The sequence below is a fragment of the Haemorhous mexicanus genome, chromosome Z (genome assembly GCF_027477595.1).
Source record: "Haemorhous mexicanus isolate bHaeMex1 chromosome Z, bHaeMex1.pri, whole genome shotgun sequence".
Lineage (NCBI taxonomy): Eukaryota > Metazoa > Chordata > Aves > Passeriformes > Fringillidae > Haemorhous > Haemorhous mexicanus.
This window is the reverse complement of record NC_082381.1, coordinates 11,324,171-11,347,305: the sequence shown is the minus strand read 5'-3', so window position 1 is coordinate 11,347,305 and position 23,135 is coordinate 11,324,171. Positions and strand designations below refer to the sequence as shown.

The following is a 23,135-nucleotide window of genomic DNA, read 5'->3' as shown; positions in this document are numbered from 1 at the left end:
AAAGTGAGCAGAAAGGGTCTGTTTTCCCCTGTGAAGTTGAAAAGCCCTGCTAAAAGGGTATAGATTAACTTGCATGCTGTAATACCTGCACAGTCCCTCTCACTGGCACAGTTCCAGTCTTCTCAAAGCACTTGGCTGAGGCCAGGTGGGTTCTGTGTGTGTCTCCTCCTGGCCCATGGCTCAGTGCTCACTGTGTCATTCTGCTCAAGGCTGGCAGGGCCACCATGGGTTCTTCTGTGTGGGCTTTGAACCAGCATTATCTGTCCAGAGCTTACCAACAGCTGTGCAGATTGCAACGGTAAGGCAGCGTCCCCTCTTAGTTCCAGCCACCAGTTAGGGAAAACAGGCAGTGTGGAAGTGCTGTATCCTGGGAAGGCTGGTGGGCTTGGTGGAGCTGTCAAACTGGGAGGAAGTGCTGATGTAACTGGCAGAAGTGGTACAGCTGCTGGCACGAGGGGTCATCAGGGGTAAGCCATCCTCGGCCGCCCAGACTGCAGGAAGGCTAAAAGAAATCCAGCTCTTTGGTTCTGCAGCATGGAAAAAACTCTTCCAAAGGATAACTAAATATGGAACGGGATAGGGTAATAGCTTAAGTTTGATCATCAGTCGTTAAGAAGAGATAAAGCAAATACTTGCTGTGATTGGTGAAGATGTGTTTGTGTCTACCTTGCAGGTATGCTACACCACCTCTTGCAGTCTCTCTTCTGGCTGTGCTTGCTGCTGTTTGGCTTTGCTTTATTTGCACTTTCACAGAGGTTACAAGTAACATTTAAAGCAATACAGCACACTTGGAAACGTTTTCAACCTGCTTTAATAGCTCGTTTCTCAATTCCTTACCCATTCAACTCCTAACAAAGCAAAGACAAAAGAAAGTGCACCTTTGTAACCTCCTCCTTGAAGGAAGTGTAAAAACCTGAAAGTTTATTTTTTTTTCTTTGCAGGTTACAGGATGACAGAATTAGGTTGGAAAGGATGGAAAACCTCAATTTTGAGTACAGCCATGCTTTCCAGAGGGTTACTGACTTCTATGCAAAAGAGGTGCCTGGTACTGCAGGTATGTTCATTCAGATTTTTATGCAAAAGAAGTGCCTGACATTACAGGTCTTTCATTCCAAATATCTTTGAAGCATGCACCCTATTAGCCTTTACAGGCACACAGGCTTCTGGCCACCTTTGCTTCATTCTCTGCACAGTGGGATCTCATTTTGAGCTTGGAGGAAAAGGAACATTATTTAAATAGAAATGAAACAGGGCTACCATTACTTTCTTTCATAGCTTGAAGGTGTGTGTTTAGACAGGTTTAAATTTAAACATACATAACAGCTGAGGGGGATTACTCAACATCTGAAATGTTCCTCAAGTTCACAGAATCCCAGGATATTTGGGGTAGGAAGGGATGTCTGGAGATGATCTGGTCCAGGCAGGGAGCCCTGGGCAGGGGCACAGGAAGGTGTCCAGCTGGGGCTGGCATGGCTCCAGCCAGGGACACTCCAGGCCCTCCCTGGGCAGCTGTTCCAGGGCTCTGCCCCTCCAGGGACACAAGTTCTTCCTCCTGCTGCCCTGCACCTTGATTTGATGGCCACTGCTCTCAGGCTATCACTGGGCACCACTGAAAAGAGTCTGGCACCATCCTTTGACACCCCTTTGAGGTATTTATATGGATTGATGAGATCCCCTCTCAGTCTTCTCTTCTTTAGACTAAACAGGCTCAGCTCCCAGTCTTTCCTCATAAGAGATGCTCCAGCCTCTTAATCATCCTCATGGCCTCCACTGGACCCTCTACAGCAACTCCTTGTCTTTTTTGAATCTGGAGCCCAGAACTGAACACATCATTCCAGATGTGGCCTCACCTGGGCAGAGCAGAGGGGCAGGATCCCCTCCCTGACCTCTTGGCCATAATCTTCCTGATGCATTCCCAGATCCCACTGGCCCTCCTGGTCCCCAGGAGACTGTCAGCTAATGGTCAATTTGCCATCCACCAGCAAGCCTAGGTCCTTCTCCACAGAGCTGGTCTCTTGTAGGTCACTCCCAATCTGTTCTTGGGGAAGAACAGATTCTTCTGTGCCTGGGGAAGAATAACTTGGGGTTATTCTTCCCCAGGCACAGGACCTGTAGTTGCCCCTGCTGAACCTCCTTAGGTTTCTCTCTGCCCAGCTGTCTCAAACAGTGTCCCCTTGGTGAACAGAGTGTCCCCAACCCCTCCTGACCTTTCCTCCTGCATGCTTGGTGATGACCTGCAGAGCCACCTGTCCCATCACCTTCCCAGGGATGGAGGTGACTCCTGGGAGTGTCCTGGGCCCTCCTTCTTGCCCTCTTTGAAGACAGGAGTAACATTCTTGTTAACTAAGTTCTAAAGGTCTTGCAGGTGAGAACAGCTTTAAAAACATCCTTGTGAAAACCTGAGCTGTGTGGGTTTTTAAAAATACCAGATTGTGCTGTGGGGAGTGAATTTTCCTGTTGTTGCAGCTGGAACAGGCACTGTAGTAGAGCACTGTGCACAAAAATGAAGATGTCAGAATTCCATTCTTAGTTTGTATATTTAGAAGTTTGTTATGCCAACAGTTAGTAATTTTTAATGAAGAAAAACCCATGAGTCAAATGTTTTCTGTTTCATCATGTGTTTGCACTGTTGCAATGTGTCTGCATTATTTGGAACCATAAGTGTTATTTTGGAGCCTTGCTTTGTGTTGATTCATAAAGAACTGTATATACATTACAGATTTCTATTAGAATATCTGGAAAAGCAGATTATCCTTTTTCTACACAGAAAATAAACATTTACCAAGAAAAATTATTTTTTTTAGGTCCCCAAAACCTATCTGTAATACTAAGCTTGGATAAGCCCATTATTTGCTCTCTGGCAGCAGTAATTACATATCTCAAAGAATTTAATTTGGAAAAGATGCTTTACAATCCAAGGTAAGTTGCCTTATATAAATTTCCACTTCTTGCAAGTTTCAGCAGACAGTTTGTTATGAAAAACTTGCTAGTGATAAACACAGTCTTTGTAAAAATTACACCTTACATTTGATTTCCAAATCAGACCTGAAAGAATCAAGTGGTGTTTCAGGAGAACCTTTGTGAAGTATGTTTGTGTAGACATTACTGTCAGTGATGGAAATGAGCCTGTTCTGCTGCCAGGTGTTACTGAGAGCAAACAAGGTGCAAAAACTGGTAGATACTTGGCAAAAAATTTTAAAGCTTGTTGGTATCAGCTGTTGCATCTCAACCTCAGTTTTACTGTGTAACCAAGATGTGGGGCATTTATGGGCAGCTTTAAAAAAAAAAAATTTGCTGTTAAAACTTAGCATTGCAGATGTTGTTGCAGCTTGCCAGCAGTGTGCAAATATAATTTTCTTTCTGTAGCTCTGGAGGCAGGTATAAACTCTGTGTTGTAATGATCAGGCAGTCTGCTTCAACTCAGCAGGTGTGTTTCAGTTGTTGAATCTAGTTATCAGTGTTAAGGAGAATTGTTTAACCCATCCAGGCTTTCTGGAAAGTGCCTTGGCTGGACTCAGGGGTAAGCAGGAGGGGGGAGAAGGATCATGTCAAAAGCTGTTGCTGGAGCACCACCATTTGTGCAAAGTTTCTGCAAAGCCACACAGACATGGATAGAACATTGTCACCTCTTAAGCAGTCCCAACACTTGGGTTTATTAGATATGCTGAGATGAGTACTCAGGATTTGTGACAGGCTTATGCAGGTGGAATCAAAGGCAAATGGAAAGATGTCACTGTTAAAGCTTTCCTTATCCTGTCTGGCATGAGCATAAATCATTGCTGTCCTGCCTGGCTTAGCTTTGGAAATACCATTGAGGCTTATTAAATAAAACAGCTTTATCTGTCATGGATTCTCTGCAAAATACTCTCCCAGCTGTCTCAGTATTCCTCTGTCCCCTTAGCATGCAGGATTCAATAAAGTCAGTCTGGCTGCAGACTGGAAACTTAGAAATATGTCGTGTCATCTGTAGGTCCTTCACATCTTGTGTGGGATTCTGAGAGTTTGAAGCCTGGTTTTTTGTGGGCAAGGGCTCCCTGCATTACCAGTTTAGATTACCAGGTGCATTTAAAGCACCAGCTGCAGGTGCCAGTTTTACACACTGCTGAAACACTTTCCCAGGTGTCCGCCAAAATACTTGGAAATCATACATATGTTCTGAATTTTGGGATGGATTTCTTCCCTTCAGTTGCCCTTCTGTTCAAGTTGTACTTGAATGTTATCAAAAGGTTTGGTGTGCTTACAGAGCTGATGGGGAAAGAGTTCCTGTGGCACCTTCCCTGCTGGTCCACCAAGGGCTGTGCTGATCTGTGGTGCTCCTGCGTGGTGGTGTGCCTGCTTGCCTTCTTTGGCTGCCTTTTAAAAAAAAGTAATTGTTTTTTTAATATGCTGGCACAGCTGGAGAAATCTTGTAGAACTTGTGAGGAAGAAAATGAATTCCAAGGAAATGCCATGTCATGGTCAGCTCGTGGGTCACTGCTGTCACAGTGCCCTGTGTGCAATCACACGGGAGGTGAATGTTCTTTCAGCTGGAGAAAATGTGAAATCCATCTTTTATGTAGAAGTAATTCTGTAGCAGAGGACAAATATAATTATGTGGAGGCTTATGCAGCAGCAGTCAGTCACATTTGTAACAGCTGCATCCTAAAATAAAGTACATTATAGACTGGGAAGGAAGAGCACTAAATCTCAGCATTGGCATTTGCCTGCTGAAGGTTGCTCTAATGGATTTCTGGGGACTGGATGAGCATCTGAGGGAAAAGGCAAAGAAATTCTTAATACCTTGGTGAAGTTCTGTGAAGAAATAAAGTAACATTTCATGAGATAACTTTGTGGTCATGAGCCTGGATTCTGCTGTGTTTGTTTCTAAAGCCTTTGTGCTGCAGCTACCCAAGTTCCACTTGCTGCTTGTAGTGTGTCATGGGGATCAGCAAACTGAGCCAAATACTCAGAAAAACTCAACCTCAATACTTTCTCCTAATGCCAGTGAGATACTGTCTAAATAGTGAACAGTGAAAGACTTTTAGGCAAATGATGTCAGGCTCATTAATGTCCTGAATTAGGAAATAGAAGAGAAACAACTTCCATTCCAATGTCAAGGAACTTGAAATTCCTAGCAGAATTCAGGTCAGTGAGCATGAACAGATGAGTCAGAGAGCATGAAGTGGGAGTTGTGAGGTAGTTTTCAGTTTGTGAATGTGTCACAGGTCTGGATGAAGAAGACCTGTTTGATGGGAAGAAGACAACAAAATCCGTTTCACCTCTGTACCTTCTTTGGACAAACACTCTTCTCCCAGCTGGAAGAAAAAGTTTCCATTTCAGTTTAGTAGGAAGAGTCATAAGTCACCATGTGAGTCAAGGAATTGGTGGGGTGAAGCAGGTTTTGCTCTCATATTTCAATGAAGTGTTTAAATCTACTTTTAAGATCCTAAAAAAAGCAAAACAGTTCAAAGAAATAAGGATTCCTGCCACAGCAGGACCCCAAGCTTGGCTTGGTTGCTTTAGACTTCCAGCAGCAAGTAAAAATGTATTTAATAATGAAAGGTACAAGTTTTTGTTAATCAGTGTGTTCTAATAGCTTTACATACTGAGAGAGCTTTATTAAAGGCTTTTGTCAAGAAGTTAGTACACATGCAGGAGAGGTTTTCAAGCACATTTGAGTACCCAATTTTGCTTGAAAAAATCATTATTGGCATGGCAGTTGCTGAGGAAATGTGTCATGGTGTGTTTCAATTTTACCTCTGTGTTTTCCAGCATGTTGGATATGGAGGAGAGAGATTTTGTAGATAGTGGTTTGCAAGTTTTGAACAGTGATGGATGAACTTCAAGAAATGCAGGAAATCATACACAAAGCAAAAAGGGATTCAGATCAAAAGTTCTAGCCCCGTGGAAGTACTCACTACTGAGTTTAAATCTGGTTAATTAAATACAAAACATAGTCTTGGGCTTGACATCCTTTGTTACACATATGGTGGTAAATGTCTTTGTTATGGAACCTAAAGAAAACTAGTGCTTCTGAAAAAATGGAGAGACTTGTTTTTACTGCTTAAAGCTTTTAGGGATTCCTGCCTTTCCTGTCTGTGAAAGTTAATTTATTGGTTTATTCACTGCTAGAGATCTCAAAGACATAGACCCTGGAGCTCTGTAAAAGGTAACTGAGCAAAGAAAATCTTTTGCTTTCAGGGTGCCTTGCAGCTTCCCTCAGAAACATTGGAGATTTGGAAAATTAAAGTAGTTGAAAGTTCCTGATCTAAATAACATGCATTCACTTAGGCTGAGATACCAAGTATGAAATTATGTGTATTATCTCCTGTGGAGAAAATAAGGAACACAGCACACTGAAACCACCATCCACTGCAAGCTTCTCCAGAGGCAAAATCACAGAATCCCAGACTGGCTGGGATCAGAAGGGACTTTGAAGTTTCTCCAGTGCCAGCCCTGCCATGGCAGGGACACCTCCCACTGCCCCAGTGTCCAGCCTGGCCTTGGGCACTGCCAGGGATCCAGGGGCAGCCCCAGCTGCTCTGGGCACCCTGTGCCAGGGAACAGTTCCTTCAGGAAACTAAATTTCTCCTGCCTTAGTTTAAACCTGTTCCCCCTTGTCCTAACTGCCTGTGTAGAAAGTTGCTCTACTCCTTATTACAAACCCCTTAAGTACTGAAAAATGACACAGATGATCCAGTCCTCCAGTTACAATAATAACTGAAGTCTGGGGATGTGCTGAAGCAGAACAGTAACCTTTTCATACTCCTCATCCTGTGGTCCTGCTCTGAAAAGGTAATCTTGTGGGCAGGAACCTCATTCTCATGAGTGTTCCCTGTAAGATTCCTAAATCTCCCTGGCAGCTTCTCTTTGTTTACTCTCTTCCTTCTGTAAGCCCAGAGATGACTTGCCCCTGCCTTGCCACGCTCCTGTTGTGGACTCCCAGCTGCTTCCATTGCCTCCCCCTGGGTTTTGTGCTGCTGGGGTGCCCCGGGAGCTGCAGGGCTGTGCTTTGAAGCTGGGGTCACAGTGTCACCTGCAGGAGGAGTTCTGGCCCCGTGATCCTGTCCGAGTGGTTTCTCAGAGGTCAGCAGTGCAGGGAGGGCTGCCAGCAGCACGTCAGCATTTCACACCAGGCTTGGGCTGGGACCTCTGCTGCAAAACCAGCCCTGACTTACTGGCTGCCCACAGCCTTCTCCTGCCGTTGGGTCTCTGAATGCCTTATAAAGAATGCGGGGTTTTTTCACATTTTTATCAAGTTCTGATCCCGAGCTGAAGGAAGATGAGTGGGTGGAAGCAAAACATGTTCTGTGCTGTGACATGTGGAATTGTTGGTTGGGCATATCCTGCAGCTGATCTTGGCTGTTACTCATGTACTCTAAACTCCCAATTACCACCATTAATAGCAGGGTGAAGTAACTCAGATAAAGAAAACACCTGGGTAATGTAAGACACACATAATTTATGCTGTGAAAACAAATCCAGCTTGTCTGATCTGAAAGAACTGTAAATACACTGTGAAAGAAGAGTAAATCCACTGTGCACTGGAACAGAGAGAGTTGTCTTCAGGCACTCCTGAGCAGCCCTGCTGTGAGCAGAGTGTGTCCTGGGCTGGCTGCTCTAAAGCCAGGAGAGGTGTGGCAGCACCTGAAGCACACAAATCCACCCTCCTGCAGCTCTGATGGGACAGGGAGACCCAGGAGCATCCTCGTGGCTTTGGAGAGCAGGTGGGAGGGCTTGGCTGTCACCCAGCTGGGTTTAAGAGACCAGAGGCTGGAGCAGTGGCAGGTTGGGAAACTGCATTGGTCCTGGGTGCAGAAAGGTACCTCTGGAACAGCAGATGGGATTTGCTGTTTCATGCAGGGAGTGGGAGCCAGGCAGAAGTCCTTCCTCATTAATTTTTGCCAGTGTCAGCAGTTGTGACTGAGGATAATAAAAAGAAGTATTGTTTTGTTGCTTACAATATTGTGTAATTTGGAAAGTGTTGTTGGTTTTGCCTCCAGTGTTTTTTTTCTTTTGCTGGTCAACTTCCTTGGTTTCTGAAATAGCACACAAAGCAGAATAATTATGACTGTGGGTACAGTTCTGAGTCAGCTGTACTTCCAAGCTGTCATTAAACTTCTTGAGGGCCCTCAGTTGAATCTGCTTTTTTTACAATTCTGTGGAAAATACTTCTAATTTGACCCATTATTTAGGAAAAAATTTGGTAGCAGGCCCAAGCACCTGCACATGACATAAATATATAAGATTAGTCTCTGAATATTTCATATTTCTGGAAGTTTTGGTGCTGTTCTTGTTTTTAGTGTAGCAGCAAAGCAGCTGTGTGTCTAACAGGGAAAGGTAGAGAATTCAAGTACTTTTCCAGAGGGTTTAAAGTTGAATGCACTGAAAAACTTCTTGTGGGTCAGAAAAGTCAGGAAAACTGTTGGAAGTCTTTCCCAGCAAGTGGCTGTGCTTAGTCTAGGACAGCAGAGAGTGTCCTAGATTCTGTGCAAAGGGCAGTCAGCAGGATGATTAACCCCGACAATCATGACTTGATTTGTCAGAAGCATTTAGTGAGGGTGTTGCACTCCCCAGTCCTGACTGCTGCCTGTGTGCCTGAGACTGGAATGATTGTCAGGCCCAAGGACTGCACAGCTAATACCAGTGTTTTATTAATGCTGATTCTCAAGCAACACAGCCTTTGAGCTGGTCTCATCCAGTTCTGCTAAGGGCTATCAAAAACTCAAGTAATTTTGGTCATGGTTATTTCATATTGAAACAAAATCAAATGGTTTCAGCCTCCCCTGTTTCTATTTTCCTTAAATGCACTTGCAAGCTGTTTAAATTTGCAGTAGTTATAAAAAGAAATATGTATTTTGATACAATATTTTGATGATGAGCTGTGTTAAAAATTTGTTCCATTCTTGAAGTAATAATTGGTAGTCCTGTCACTGCTGAATTGTAAACTGAGTAAGTTAACCACTTAGTGGAAAAGGTTTAGATAGCAGGAGGGCTGGATTTTATTCAGAGCTTTGTCAGAGTCATTGAAGGAGATGGGGAAGTGAGTCTGAAATTTTATTTTCCCAAGCAGAAAGGTAAGTCACTAGTGTTCAGTTTTTTATTGGAAGAGATTTTAATTTCTTGCTTAACTTTTAAAAATTTATCTGCAAAGATGTTGAATTCTCTAATGTGAGAAACCTGAGATTGTTTCAGTGTTCTGCCCATGCCCAAAATTAGGATAAAATATCTGAAATTCCTCTCCCCAGCAATTTCAAACGGTTGTCCAGTGAAACAGAATACATGACAATTAATGGGACAACAATGAAAAATCTTGAAATTTTACAGAATCAGGTAAGGACAAATGTAACATTTTTTAATAAATGCTGAGATGTTCATGGCTGTTTGACATACTTTTCCCAATGAAGTTCATCAGGTTTGCAAACTTGACCCATAAGTCTTAAATTATTTTCAATGGAATCAGACTGAAGGGAGATAACATCTTCAGAAGCATCAATGAAGTTGATCTGTACTAGCTTTCAGTATGAGTTAGGAGCTGTGCTGCACTTTGACTGACAAAGAACTTTCCTGAAGTTTAATTTCTTCAGCAACTGCAGCTGAGTGATGTCTGCAGCAGGGCTTGTTTTTGTGCTCCTGCTCAGAGCTTTGTGCACAGACTTATTTTAACTGTTTAATTTCTCCTGGTCTTTTCCTAAAAACCATTTTCTAGCCAAAGGGAAAACATACTTAAGGATTTTACAACTCCTGGAGGTTCTTCATGTGAGGCATTGTTGATGAATGGAATTGATAATGAATGTACAGTTGCCCTATCTTGAAGCCCAAAATCAATGTTTTGAATAATGTGAACATCCTCCCAGTGCCAAACTGACAGAGCAGGTAAAAGAACAAAGTTATTGTCGTTATTTCAGACGGACATGAAAACAAAAGGAAGCCTGCTCTGGGTGTTGGATCACACTAGAACTTCGTTTGGGCGTCGGAGGTTGAAGAAGTGGGTGACCCAGCCCCTGCTGAAAGTGAGGTGAGTGGTGCCCTGTGCTGGGCTCAGCCTCTGCTTCTGGCTGTGACACTGACAATGCCCAGGGAATTTGTTTGTCCACAGTTCCTGAGATGCACAGCAGAGTGCACAGCAAATGGCACACTAGCAGGGATGGGTGCTCTGGGTAGGTTGGCAGGAGTTACACCACTCTCTTGGGCTCAGAGAAATAGTGATGGGGTTGGACCAAGTTAGAAATGCCTCTGCAGGAATCACTGGGCACCATTCTAATTCTGACCTGGGATTGGAGGTTGTTGTGTTCCCAAACCTGCCAGTTAATGTTGGATGTCTTCCTTGCTTCACAAGTATTTATGTCCCTAATGTGTTTAATTTCCTCTGAAGTAGCTGTGGCTGCCTTTGTTGTCCCTGTAGACAATGTATTGCACAGGAGAGGGTTCCTTTTTATTAATCCTGAAAGGTGAAGGTTATGTGGCCACTCCAGTGACCTGTGCCTGATTGATCAGTGCTTTGGAAATGCTCTGTTTTGCAGCAGTGCTATGCTGGTGCTCACTTGTCTCAGTTCTGGAATGGACTCCATCTTTTCTGGTTTCTCTTGGAGTCAGTTACAGTGCTGGGGTTGAATGTGTGGTAAATAGCAGTGATGTGTCCATGGGCTGCCCTCAGTTTGAGTTTTTGGATCCATTCATTTGAATATGTGCCTCCTGAGCATTGTCAATGTAGAGGTCTTTGAGGTTGTCACTTTGCTCCCCTCACTTGTAGCATACAGCAGATATTTTGACTTGGTTATCCACAGTAATTTTCCCCTCTGTTTTACTGTTGAAAATAAATTCAGTAGTTTTAATGGTCATTACTTTTTTTGACACGTTTAAATTGTGAGATATACCATTGTTTTAGCATCTTGCTGTTGTTGGTAATTTACAACTGTTTCTTCAGAAGCATTTTTTTTCCTTGACCAAATCTAGTATGTTAAAGCACTGTACTTCTGCAGCATCACTGCTGAATTTTATTATTAGCTTTTTTCTAGTAAGTTAATTTCAGTGGCCCCTTTTTTTAAATTTTTTTATTTCTTCTGATAATAGCTTTCGTGTATCTTTCCCACTTCCAAAGGCTTTTGCTGTAACCATCCTAAACAGCATGGGAGTTAACCATGGGCATTGTGTCATGGAAAGCATTTAGGTGGAGTTTGAGGGCTGCTTTGCAGGGAGAAATGTAAATAGATCAGTTTATTTCCCTGCCTGCCCTGGAGACATGCCGGGTGAGTGTGTGCAGCTGTCAGTGGAGGGAGCCAGAGCACTGAGGATGGCCCTGGGCAGGAGCTGGCTGGGCTCCTCCCGGGGCTGGCCCCAGGGAGTGACCGCAGCGAGTGGCCATGCCCGTGGGGCAGCAGCTCAGCCACCTCTCCTCGGGGAAATGGAGCTCTTCCTGCTACCCAGCACAGCAGGCAGAAACAGCATCCCCAGCACTTCAGGCCCTCTGTTGATTTGGTTTAAATTCTCCCTTGTCTGATGCAGAACCAGCCCCACAGGTTCGTGGTTTTCCTTGCTCCTCTTACCCCTCTCCCCTTCCTCCTGCTGGAGAGTGATGCTTGGCATTGTCAGGCGACTGTGGCTGGAGCTGATGGTGCTTCTCAGTACTGCTTGAGGCTGGAAAGGCTGTTTTGCTCTGTGTGCTTCTCCCTTTCTGCCTCTCCAGTTGTAATTTTACATAGTTGGTGCATCAGGCATCTGGCAGCATTGCTCCCAGTAATGCACACAAACGCACTCAGGGAACGTTCGTGGTTGCAATTCACCTGTGCCTCCTGCAGTGACATTCTCAGAGGAAGTAGGGCTCCTGTACTGCATCTTTTCCAGTCACTGAGTAGGTGTACCAAGAAGTGAGAGGGTGTAATTACTGCTTTTTGCCTCACAGTTGGAAATCACTTGGGATGATGACTAAATTTCCTGTGAAGAAACCATACATTAGGGTGAATAAAGATGGAATGTGTACAGACTCATTTGGGCAAACTTGGAGATACTCTCTAAATCACCAGTGATGCAATACACATAGAGACAAGCTGTATATACATTTGGGAAAAAAAGAACTGGCAGGACAAAGTTTAACCAGAGGTGTGTAGTGTCCTCAGTTACTCACCTGGGCACACAGCGATAATGAGATAAGAGTGTATCAGCTTTTTAGGAGGAGTGAGGAAGGTTGTTCTTCTGCAGAAGTTAAGTGTTTGTGCATTATAGAAGTGTTGTCTTACCTCTGAAATCCAAGTTCCATCGAGTGCCTTTCTCACCTGGTGTCTGTGAGTGCAAGAGAGGGGGATGATGGCCTGGAGCATTTGTGGGGGAGGGAAGGCTGCTGTCCCCACCTGGGCAGTGGAGAGGGACCAGAGCAGGCAGGGGGCTCAGGACAGCTCTCAGCATCCAGGTCTGTGTGCAGGGCTGCAGTCTGAATTGCAGGGAGCTCTCAGAACTTTGGGTTTGAAAGCCAAAGCTTAGGATCAAACACAGGATTTGATCTGAGACCTTGGAAAAGGCTCCCAAACTCAGGTGCTGGAAGTGAGATTGTGCATTTATAGTTTATAGCAGAGACACGTTAAGCTGAGGAAAGGAAAGTTTACAGTTTTAGAGTTTAAGATACAGAAAAAATAAAAGTAGTTACAGAGCTAAACAAGGAGTTCAGAATGCAGCACTGTAGGTTTGTGTGCCATAACATGATTGGCTAAGGAAATTACACTGTAGCATGAGTCTGTAAGACAAAATATTTATGGACTGGGTTAAAAACATAAATATCCTTGTTGGCAGTGTTTTATTGGCCAATAAATCCTTCAAAGGTCTTGTAACTAAAGGCCTTGTGACCTTCTGAGCCACATGGTGAAGATGTGAGCTGAACTCACCCTTCCTGCCCATGTAAAAGATAAGAAAAATAAACCACATCATCGTAAACAATTCAAAGATCCCATCTCAAATTCTTTCCAAAATTCCCCACAAGTGAATTATCACAGTGCCACAGTTACAAATAATTTCTTTCCTAATGGGAAATAGATCTCAGAACCCCTGAGGCTGATGTCAAGGTCACTGCTCCTTCAGTACCTACATGAGGAGGAGAAAGATAAGGTTCACATGGGCCTGGCTGAGCAAACCTGGCTCTGGCCTTGATCTCTTGTTGTGTTGTTTATTTTGGATGTTGTCCTGTATAGACACTGCCCTGAATATGTCCAGTCTGAGACCTGACCTCTGCAGAATGTGTCCTTCCCTGTCTCTGTATTATCCAGTTAGCCACTGCCTCCCTCCTTCCCTTCCAGAATCTTCTTTGCCTTTCCCTTCCTCAGGAGTGCTGACTGCCCACCTGCAGTGCAGAAAGACAAATACACAAATAGACACTGCATCCTTTCCCTGGCTGGGCATTAGTTTGTGTCTGTGTCTCAGCTGTTGAATCTTGCTCAGTTCCTTGGAAATCTGTGTGTTGGATCTGTCAACTCCAGCCTTGTCAGGGTTGGCTGGAGTTGGGCACGGAGTTCAAAACTGGAGAAGGGATTTCTGGTGGCAGGGAGGAGGGAGAGACCTTGCTGTGGAGCTGGGGAGAACCTGGCTGCTCTTGGCCTCTGCTGCAGAAGTGCTTCCTTTCAGCTGAAAGGATTTCCAGAGCAGAATTTTAAAAGCTTAGGGATGTGTGTGAGATAAGCTGGAAGGCTGTTTGGTGTCAGCATACCAGTTTGCACAGTAATCTCTCTCTTTGGGGTGTTCTCTACAGAGTTTTGAGGGTTTCTGTGTTTGAAGTAGTTTCAGCAGGCTGACTGACCCTCCAGTGCCTGGATTGTATTTCTTTAATATTCTTTTGTTTCTCTTGGAGCTTTGGTTTTGCATATGATGTGCCTGCATTTGTTTTTAGCCAAGATAACCTGATCTATTTTAGGTAAAGCTGATTTTTTAAATCTTAAGAAAGGAGAGTATTTTATCTGTTTAGACAGTTGCCAAAAACCTGTCAACCTTTGCCTTGTGCTTCATAAAATTTTAATTACCTCTCAAGAGCTGTATTTCCACTTTTTCCCTGGGATTCCAGCATACTTTGTCCCCTGTTTTTTTCAGTTCTGGATGAGATGATGCTTTTGTAATAGTAGGATGGTATTGATAATTGCTGTTAGTCTGAGTGTGCTTTGTCCCCAGGAGCTCAGAGTGACTGTCAGTGTAGCAAATTCAGAGGTCAGGACTACAGACAGTTCCTCATCTACCCCTGAAGAAGGGGAAGGGTAAATTGGCATTACTAATGACTTGCTTGGAGGATGTATTCTCTAGAACTGGCAACAGGGGGGTCCCTGTACAGTGAGATTGGCAATGACTTGTGTTTTGTAATATAAAATAATGTCTTGTTCTGCGTTTTCTCACTTTGAATGCATTGAGTGCTGCTTTATTTGCACTTCTATACACAAAGTGTTATTATTCTAAAGGAAAGTCATTCCAGTTTGACTTTGTACTTGTTCTTGTAATTAAAATATCAGGGCAGTACAGCAAAGTGTCTAAATGTCCTTGTCCCATCTTATTTCAGACTGAAACTGGTTCCCATTTGATACCATCTTCATCCAGAGTAGGGTTAGAAGAATTTTTTTTTTCCCCCAGCAGTTATTTGTGAATAAAATCCACTGATCCTACAGCAGGGCTAAATTTTCCTCCTAAGAATAACAATTTTATAGAATCAGTACCAGTGTGAAATGCACACAAATGCAGGTTGCAGCACATGCCTGAGATCTCAAAATTGTTTTAGGAAAGAAAAAGATTGCAGCATCATCACTTACATTGATCCATTTTTGCTTAGCTGTGTTTTGGTCCCTTTGCTGTGTCTAATTCCTTGTAAATGGAGCAATCAGGCATCCATTCATGTTGGCTAAAGTAGCTAATTGTTCCCTTTTTAGGCACAAATAGCTGAAATACGTGGTGTATGAACATAAACAAAAGTGTTTGATTGCCATTTGCATATTTTGGACGTTCTTTTAACAGATGTGAAGCTAAAGTTTAGGGTGCTTGTGTACTGCTGCTCAGTGTTTGAGATCCATTCAGGGAGATTGTCCTCTCCTGTTGGACCTCTCTGGGGAGGCAGGAGACATCAGGAGTTTTGGGAGTAAATTACTTAAAAAACAAGTGAACGGATCCAGAAGGATGCCTAATTTTTTTTAGGTTTCACTTGGATTTCACTGCACTATTTATAACTACCCTTGTTTGTACTGTTTCATTGGTGCTAATGGATAAAATTCCAGTGGTCACACCAAAATTTAACCAGTTCCTCCCATAACTGAGCCAGTTCCTAGCTCAGCCAGCACTTAGGCAAAAGGCAGAGGTGAGGGGAGTATCCCAGAGCACCCAGGAGGGGCAAGGGCTCGAGGGGAAGGGAAGGACAGAGGTCAGGGGGTCCACAGAAGGGCACAAATCTTCATGAGTCATTAGTAATCCTCATTAGTGATCTTCCTGACACGCTGGGCAGGGACATTGGTCTGTGAGTCCTGAGTGGGACGGGCACACAGAGTGGGTTTGGCCAGAGTGGAGAGAGGGGCAGAGGAGGAAGGGCAGAGAGGGGTCACTGATGCTCCTGGCTGCAGTGCCCTGCACCTGGTGGGGTGTCTGGGCCCTGGGGTGCCACACCTGGGCCCCCCTGTGTGGGGGAGGATGAAAGTTTGACAAGAAAGTCTCACAGAGATCTGTGAGTGGCAGAAAGATTTTTAAGTGTAGAATCTGAAGAAGGAATAGAGATGGAAGCAAGTTTTGATCTGGAAGAAAAGAATTGCTGAGCCAGCCTGACTGGCTGACCAAGGAGGCAAAGGGTGTGTTAGTTAGAAGGGGTTTTGTGGCTCAGAGCAAAGGATAAACCCACCCCAAAGAAGATGTTTGTACCCAGCACAAAGAGAGCACAGGCAAACAAGGCACAAATGTGGCAAGGAGAAAAAAGGGCTCAGAATTTCCCACTGCAAGAAAACTGAAAAACAACTTCTGGCTTTAACTGTAATGTTCTGTGAGTGACTGGAGAGCAGTGCCATGAATATGGGAATGACAGGAGTTATGACAGGCTATAGGCAATAGTTCAGGTTCAGATTGGTTCTGCTGTGTGAAGATGCTCAGCACAGAAAAGTAAATAATGCATTGGAACCAAACCCAAAGGGTCTCCAGGCCTGCCTGCAGCTGGAGCTGACAGCTGTGGGCACAGCTCTGCCACCCACAGCCCTGGGCTGCTGTGACTCTTGGATGGAATAAACTGCATTTTGGAGAGCCCCTGGAGTCCCACATCCCTCATGCAGGCTCTTTCCCCTGCCTGCAGGGACCTGCCATGGTGACCCCTCCTGCCTTGCAGAGGAGCTCTTGGCTGCCTGTGCCAAGCAGGTATGGCAGCCAGGCTGTCCACACCTGTCTGGGGAAGGCTCCAGGGCTGCGGGTGACCCTGCTGCTCCCTGACCCTGCTGCTGGGCTCTGCTGGTGTCCAGCACGGGTGTTAGTCCTGGAAAGAGCATCCCTGCCCCTCTCCAGCCTCAGCAGCCTTGGCTGGCACTGCAGCCTGGGCCTGTTGGTGCTGGGGACTTCATCCCCCTGGCCCCTGGGCTTGGTCTGCTTGTTCTTTGGAAGTGTCAGGGAAATCAGCCCACAAACAGCAGGGGTTTGTGTCCAAACAGCAGACAGAGGAGCCCTGTGCCTTTATTCCAACCAAGGCAGAGGCCATGGGCCATTCCCCTGGGGTCTCTCACATTTTTGGAGGTGCAGCCTCCTTCTTATCCCAACTCCCAGCCACATTTCCCTTCTCTCTTTCCCCTTGGCTGAGGGACTGGAGAGGTTCAGACTTCCCAGAACTCCTGATCCCAGAGATTTCCCTCCAATGTACAACCCTCCCTTTTCATGTTTAATTCTTACGGAATTCAGGGGTTTCTCTTCCCCACTGTTTCTTTCATCTTTCAATGTCTAATTTAATTTCTCAGCCAACCTAACATTTATTTGTAAAGGCAAATCTCTTTTTGCATTGATCACTCAGTGGAATCCTTCCCATTGTTTCTTTCCTCTCCCAGTGCTGGTTTTACCCACCAGCAGCCCCACAGCTGGTCTGTGAACACAGACCCACTGCTCCTCTCAGAAAGACATCCTGAGTTTGTGGACTGCAGAGTGTAATTCTGCCTGGGCTTTGGTGGCATTAATTGCCTGGCATGGAAGGGAGTGGTCTCAGGCAGGGGACACTCTGTACCATTTAACGTGGTCTTTAACTTAATCAGCTCATCCAAAGTCTTCTTTTGTCAGCTGTGGTCTGAGGGAGGTCAGAAAAAGCCCCATAATACATCAATGAGTTATTTAAATGATATTTTCATTCTTTACTGCAGTTAGGTGGCTGTTAGGCTTTGATTTAATCCATAGTCCATGGAAAGCAATGTTTGTTGTTTCATACCCTTAATTATAGTTTTTTAAGGGGTTGAATTCCTGTGACTGACAGTTCTGCACATCACTGGTGTCCTAGAATGGATTTAATGAAATAATCCTAATTGCATGCACTGTTCTTGAATTATGTCTTAGCATGGTGAATGAATTCATACTGTGTGCATTTAGCACAGGTTAAGAGATTTCTGATAAATTTATGTTTATTTACCTGGCATTTAAATAATACCTTACACGAATGAAAATGTCCTTAGTTCTTATCTAGCAGTTACAACACCAATTTCACTGTCTTTAAATGTAAAGATTTATTGTCACCTCTAAGGTTTGTTCTGCTGCAGGAGAGACCAGCAGATCTCTGTTAGCACACCAGCAATCCTGTTTAGGCTGCTCAGATGTTAATTCAGTGCAGTGCTTTTGTGTCTGCAGCCTTCTGCTTTGTCAAAATAATTTTCAGTTCAGGATTCAAACATCTTCTTCGCGTTTTCTAATTTTCTGTATTGTTCACTATTTGGCAGCAGAATAATGCAGGGGAGTATCTCATTATTTCACTTCAAGTAGTTCTTTAAAATGACTGCAATAACAATTCTGCAGTTAGATTCTGTTATGTTTAAATACAGTGAAAAGTGATTTTAGGATTGTATTAATGATGCTATTCTTAGGTGGAGGATATGGCAGAAGTAAGAGTATTGCTTTTAGTCAACTGAATTATGTTACATTATTCCACAGAAGATTGCTTGGAAAATTGGATAAAGCTCAGATTGCTGACATGGTTTATACAGATGAGAAAGAACAGGCTAATACTGCACCTGAGTGCAGCATGAAGTAGTAGCCAGTTCAGCTGGCTGCTGGGTTTCTTTGCATCATGTTAGATCCAGGTTTTCTGGAGGTGGAATTCTTTTCCAGACCCAAACTGTGCAGTGCAGAACAAATTCCTTCTGAGATTCCTTCTGAGCATCTGATCGGTGCAAGACAGATATTTATATGCTGGCCCTCAATAAAATGTTTGTTAATTTAAATATTTGTATTTTAAATATCTAAATATTTGACGTTTAAAGGCATGCTTTGAAATTCATCATCTGTTTTTATGGTATCTCATCCCTGTCCTTCCTTCCTTCTGGGTATATGCTGTTTTAGACAATTCTTAGCTGTACTTTCTGAATTTTGAGATAGGAATCCCATTAGGTTTTCTTTTCAGGTGGAAAAAAAATGGGTCACTTGGTACTGAATGCCATTTTCCTGACCCTTCCTTATTTGTGGGATTAAAGCAGAAAACCTGTATGGGTGCTTAGTTTTAGATTACTGGAACTCACTAACAGAGCCATATGTGAGGATGATTAAAGTGCAGATTAAGCTTTGGAGGGAGGAGTTTTTCAAATATCTGCATCTATTTTACATATTACTGCCAGTTTCCAGTTTCCAGCTGGCCACATAGTAATAGTGCTGTTTAAATTAACTAACAGAGTTCTGCTGCTTACAGTGCCTGTAATAATGAAAAATTAAGGCTTTTATCTTCTTTAAGGTAGATATGTGTATAATTTAAGAGTTCAGTACTCCCTGATGTGGAGGAGAGGTGTTCCAGGGTTTTTGTGCAGCACACATCAGTAATTCTCCATGAAAATGGGATTGTGGGTGTGACACTGACCCCTCAGAACGTCACTGCAGTGTCACCATGATATTTTCTGGAAAATCCTCTTTGCCCAGGATCTTCTCCTGGGAAGCTGAGAGGCCTCAGAGAGGAATGAAAGCAATAATTATCTGATTGCTGGGCATGTGGCTGGAGATCCTTTACCAGCAGGTGCAGCTTTGGTTGGCTCCATGTGAGTTATTTTATTTAGTGTCCAATCACCATCAGCTGTGTCAGTCACAAGATTCCATTATCATTCTTTTCCAGTCTTCTGATGTCTCCTCTCTCTTTCTTTAGTTTAGTTTTACTATATAATTTCTTTTACTGAAATAATGACTCAGCCTTCTGAGGCCCTGGAGTCAGGGTCTCCTCTCCCGCCTGGTCCAGGGGACCCTCGCAGCAGCACAGTGCAGCTGTTTGGTGGCATTGTGTGCTCAGGGTGCTCTGTGGCTCTGCCACTGCTGCCAGCCCTGCTCAGGTTCCTCCCTGTGCCCCTGCTGCCAGTGGGAGCTGCTTCCAAGGTGCCTGGCTGCCCGCAGGAACGGGGGAGATGTGTACAGCCTGCTGTTAGATTTGTGTTTAGCTGAGAGCACACCCAGGCATGACTTCCCCTTTCACATGAAGTGCAGTAAAATTTCAAGGGCTCTTTGATTCAGCTGTCTTCAGGGCCAGAGGCCTCTGACTGCTGGACTGTTGTAATGTCTGCAGCCTCTGGAGGTGCCTGATTCCTTTGGTTTCCTCATTTATGAGCAGCCACACTGGCAGCTGAAACCTCTGCAGTAAAAGCCACGGGCAAGGCACCAATCTTCCCAAAATCTTAATTTGGATTGCATCCCAAGTGGCCATCTCCCTGTGCTGGCTGAGCTCTGAGCACCTCTCTGGTCCCTGAGAAGGTGGGCTGGCTGCTTTTGCACACCCTTGTCTGGGATGTGGAGTGTGTGCATCAAAGGACTGATTTCTCCTTGAGCTGCCCGGCTGGGGGGGCTTTGGGTGCCCCCTTTGACCCCACTCTCAGCACTTCCCTGAGAAGCAGCAAGAAGGCAATTTGGTGCCACAGAAAGCAGAAATGGAGTTTCCTCTGCAGTCTGCAGCCAGTCCATGGGTATGTTGGCAGGAGGCAGAGGAGACTCTGCAAACCTGGGTGGAACTTGGTGGTAGTTGTCCATTTCTGCAGCCCTGTGCTTTTAACAGAATGACTGTAAGGAACCTGCCAAGAGCCACGGAATCACCTCTTCTCATTAAAAAAGCGTTTTCTCACTTCAGGAGGATGTTTCTGCGACTTCAGTGCTGAAATAGGGAGATAAATGTTACAGGTTTTAGCAAGAAAAAGGGTAGAAAAACCAATGCAGTGCTGATGCAGGTAATTAGAGTCCCTGGTCAGGAGCAGGCAGGGGGGCACAATGGTGAGGGGTGTCTGGAGCCTGCTGGGGTGAAGTGGGGTACGAGGGGTGCCCTGTGAGCTCCAGACCCTCTGCCCATCCTCCTGCACTTGTCTGTACCTGTGGGGTGGAACCCCCAGGCTTTCAGAGTTGCTGCCACCAGGAGAACTGGGCACTGAGGTGTGTCTTGTGAGCACAGACAGGGCAGGGTGAGCCCATGGCCAGGGTCTGGCTTGCATTTGGAATGAAATCCCAAATTCTCTGCATTCCTCAGTTCTTCTGCTACTTGTGAGGATGTGGCTTTGGTCAAAGACTAAAACAATTCAACCCAAAACAAACCACAGGAAGAGGTTCACTGCCTCCCCCTTCCCCCCAGAGAAACAGCAGTTGTAATTATTGATCTTCTTCTTCTTTTGCAGTGAAATAAATGCCCGGCTTGATGCTGTGTCTGAAATTCTGCTGTCAGAATCCAGCGTGTTTGGTCAGATTCAGAATCTTCTCTGTAAGCTGCCAGATTTGGAGAGAGGCCTCTGCAGTGTTTTCCACAAGAAGGTACACCCATGGTTACACTAATTCATTGTGTTCTGAACAGCATCATTCTGCCTTGGTGGGCTTCCATTGGATTTGCATGTTTGTTTAAAAATGTTTTCTGCCTAGCAGGACTGAGGCTGACCTGTTAAAGGGGTGTGGGTTTATAAAAATCAGGTGTGGTGGAATCTTGCTTTGTGATCAGTGATGTGCTGGTAGAAGAGATGTCTGGGTAGGGTTCTGCAGCACATGCCCTGGGCTGCTAATGCTAGCAGGCAGATGTGTGCAGTACTCAGGATTTAGTGTGAGGACTCAGGGAGGAGGCATGGTGCAGCAGACCCTTGTGCCTTGAATTGTTGCTTCCTTTAAGCCAAAGCTTTGCATTCCACATGCTCATCTAAAATCACACGTGCCAGTGGAGCCACTTGGCTGCTGCTAGCTGTTTGCAAATTTTTTGGTTTGGTTATAAATTCTCCAGTTTGGACCTCAGGTCCACATTTTAATAAGAATCACTTATGAGAGATGAGACACTGACAGTTCTTAGTTGAAGCAGATTAATGTGCCAGTGGCACCTGTGGAGTACTTCATGTTCTTTCATTTCACTGCTCTCCTTAGAGGTTTTGACAGGTTTTTTTTCAATAAAGGAATAGGTGGGTAGAATGAGAGCAAAGTTGAAATTTTCTGGATGGTACAGCATGATGTTTTCCTGTGTTTGAAAATCTGAAACCCAGTTTTTATACCATTTTTCAAGCCCTGCAGTGCTTGGCTTTTGGGAGGGCTTGTGTGTTTCAGGGAGTGGATACAGAAGTCCAGCCATAAGGAAGGTGGTGAAAATAGGAGTGTGCACCACTTAACCCATCCTCTGAAGTGTACCGCATTCACATGGTAAAATTGTTGGGTTTCTTTGTCCAAACAACTGCCCAGGAATTAGATAATTCACTTTTTAATGGTTTAACTCATTTCAGGAGTACACAGTACTGTTTTTAGGATTACATCTGCATTTCACAATATCCTGGAACTGCTCTGCTGCTGCCCTGTGGGGTTTTGCTTTGGTTTGTTTGGTTTTGTTTTATTTTATTTTCTGTATGTACTTATTTCTCCAGATGTCCCTCCCTGCTGTAGAGCTGCTAGCCTTTCTCAGCTCTCAGCTCACTTTTGGGTGCAGCCATGCAGAGTCCCTGGGTTTTCCTGTGGTTTTTGGGATGAGGTGACAATGCAGATTGAACAGCAGCCACTGCAGCATGAAGATGTGTTTAGTGAGTCAGATGGTGGAAGGAAGCTGCAGGAGAGGAGAAGTGCCTAAAAAGGGTAAATGAGGGGAGAAAGCTCTAAGCACACATCTGATGTGATGGATTTGCTTCCCCTGGTAAAAGCCTGGCTTGTGCAGAGCACTCTGGAGAGCACCTGAAGCACTGAGTAATCCTGAAGACCTGTAGGACTTTGTGGAGATGGCAGTGTCCCTGAGAGACAGGGTGTGTTTCCAGTGAAGAATCAGAAGCAGACTCTGGGGAGCTGATTCTGGAGCACAGCTGGTGGATATGGAGCCTGAAGAGAGGTCCCAGCAAGGCAGATAGGTGTTCAAGGCCATGGAGAGAGTGGGTGTCATGGATGTTTTTGTGTCCCCCCCAGTGAATGCTGCCATTTCAGCTCCTCCTACAGACCCTTTCCAGCCCTGTTAATTCCAGATGTGCATGTCCCACGTGCTCAGAGTGGGTTCAGTGCCATTTCATTCCATGGAGGGACCCCAGACTCCCAGTGGAACACTCTCATGGCTTCACTGAAGGAGTGTGAGCTTGTTACTCAGTGTCAGCTGCAGGAAAAATAGGTGAATGTGACAAGCGTGTCATCCTCCAGGCCCTTTGTCCTTCAGTGAAGTCATGGTGTGAGGAGGTGTGCTGTACCAGGGGATCTGGAGTGCACAGAGATGGCTGGGCTGTCTCAGGCATTTTAAGCATTCTTTGGAATGTGTTTTACATTCAGGTCAGCCCCTGCAGGAATTGCACTGTGCAAAGGCCTGTGCACCAGTAACCTCTGGAGAAGGCAGAAGGAAATGAAGGCAGAACAATGGTCTGCAAGGCAAAGCATCCTGATGGGAGCTCTTGTGGTCAAGGGCATCACTGTCTGTTTCCTGGTCTGAATTACTCCTAGTGTTTTGGGGTTTTTTTAAGCCTGCTAATAAGTCGTATCTGATAGCATAATTCAGGCTGGGAGCTGTTAACCTGGCCCTTCTCAAGGCCCCCTTGCCTCAA

The 23,135-nt window shown here is 44.8% G+C and overlaps 1 protein-coding gene across 5 annotated transcripts in view; it reads left to right on the top strand.

The window, feature by feature from the left end:
* MSH3 (mutS homolog 3) overlaps positions 1-23,135 on the top strand; it is a 95,356-nt gene that overhangs the window by 33,371 nt on the left and 38,850 nt on the right. For all 5 annotated transcript variants that reach the window (XM_059837091.1, XM_059837093.1, XM_059837092.1 and 2 more), the window contains exons 9-13: positions 942-1,054; positions 2,805-2,919; positions 9,228-9,312; positions 9,888-9,997; positions 20,778-20,910. In XM_059837091.1, the coding sequence (XP_059693074.1) occupies positions 942-1,054; positions 2,805-2,919; positions 9,228-9,312; positions 9,888-9,997; positions 20,778-20,910 (556 nt within the window). The remainder of the gene's footprint in view (positions 1-941; positions 1,055-2,804; positions 2,920-9,227; positions 9,313-9,887; positions 9,998-20,777; positions 20,911-23,135) is intronic.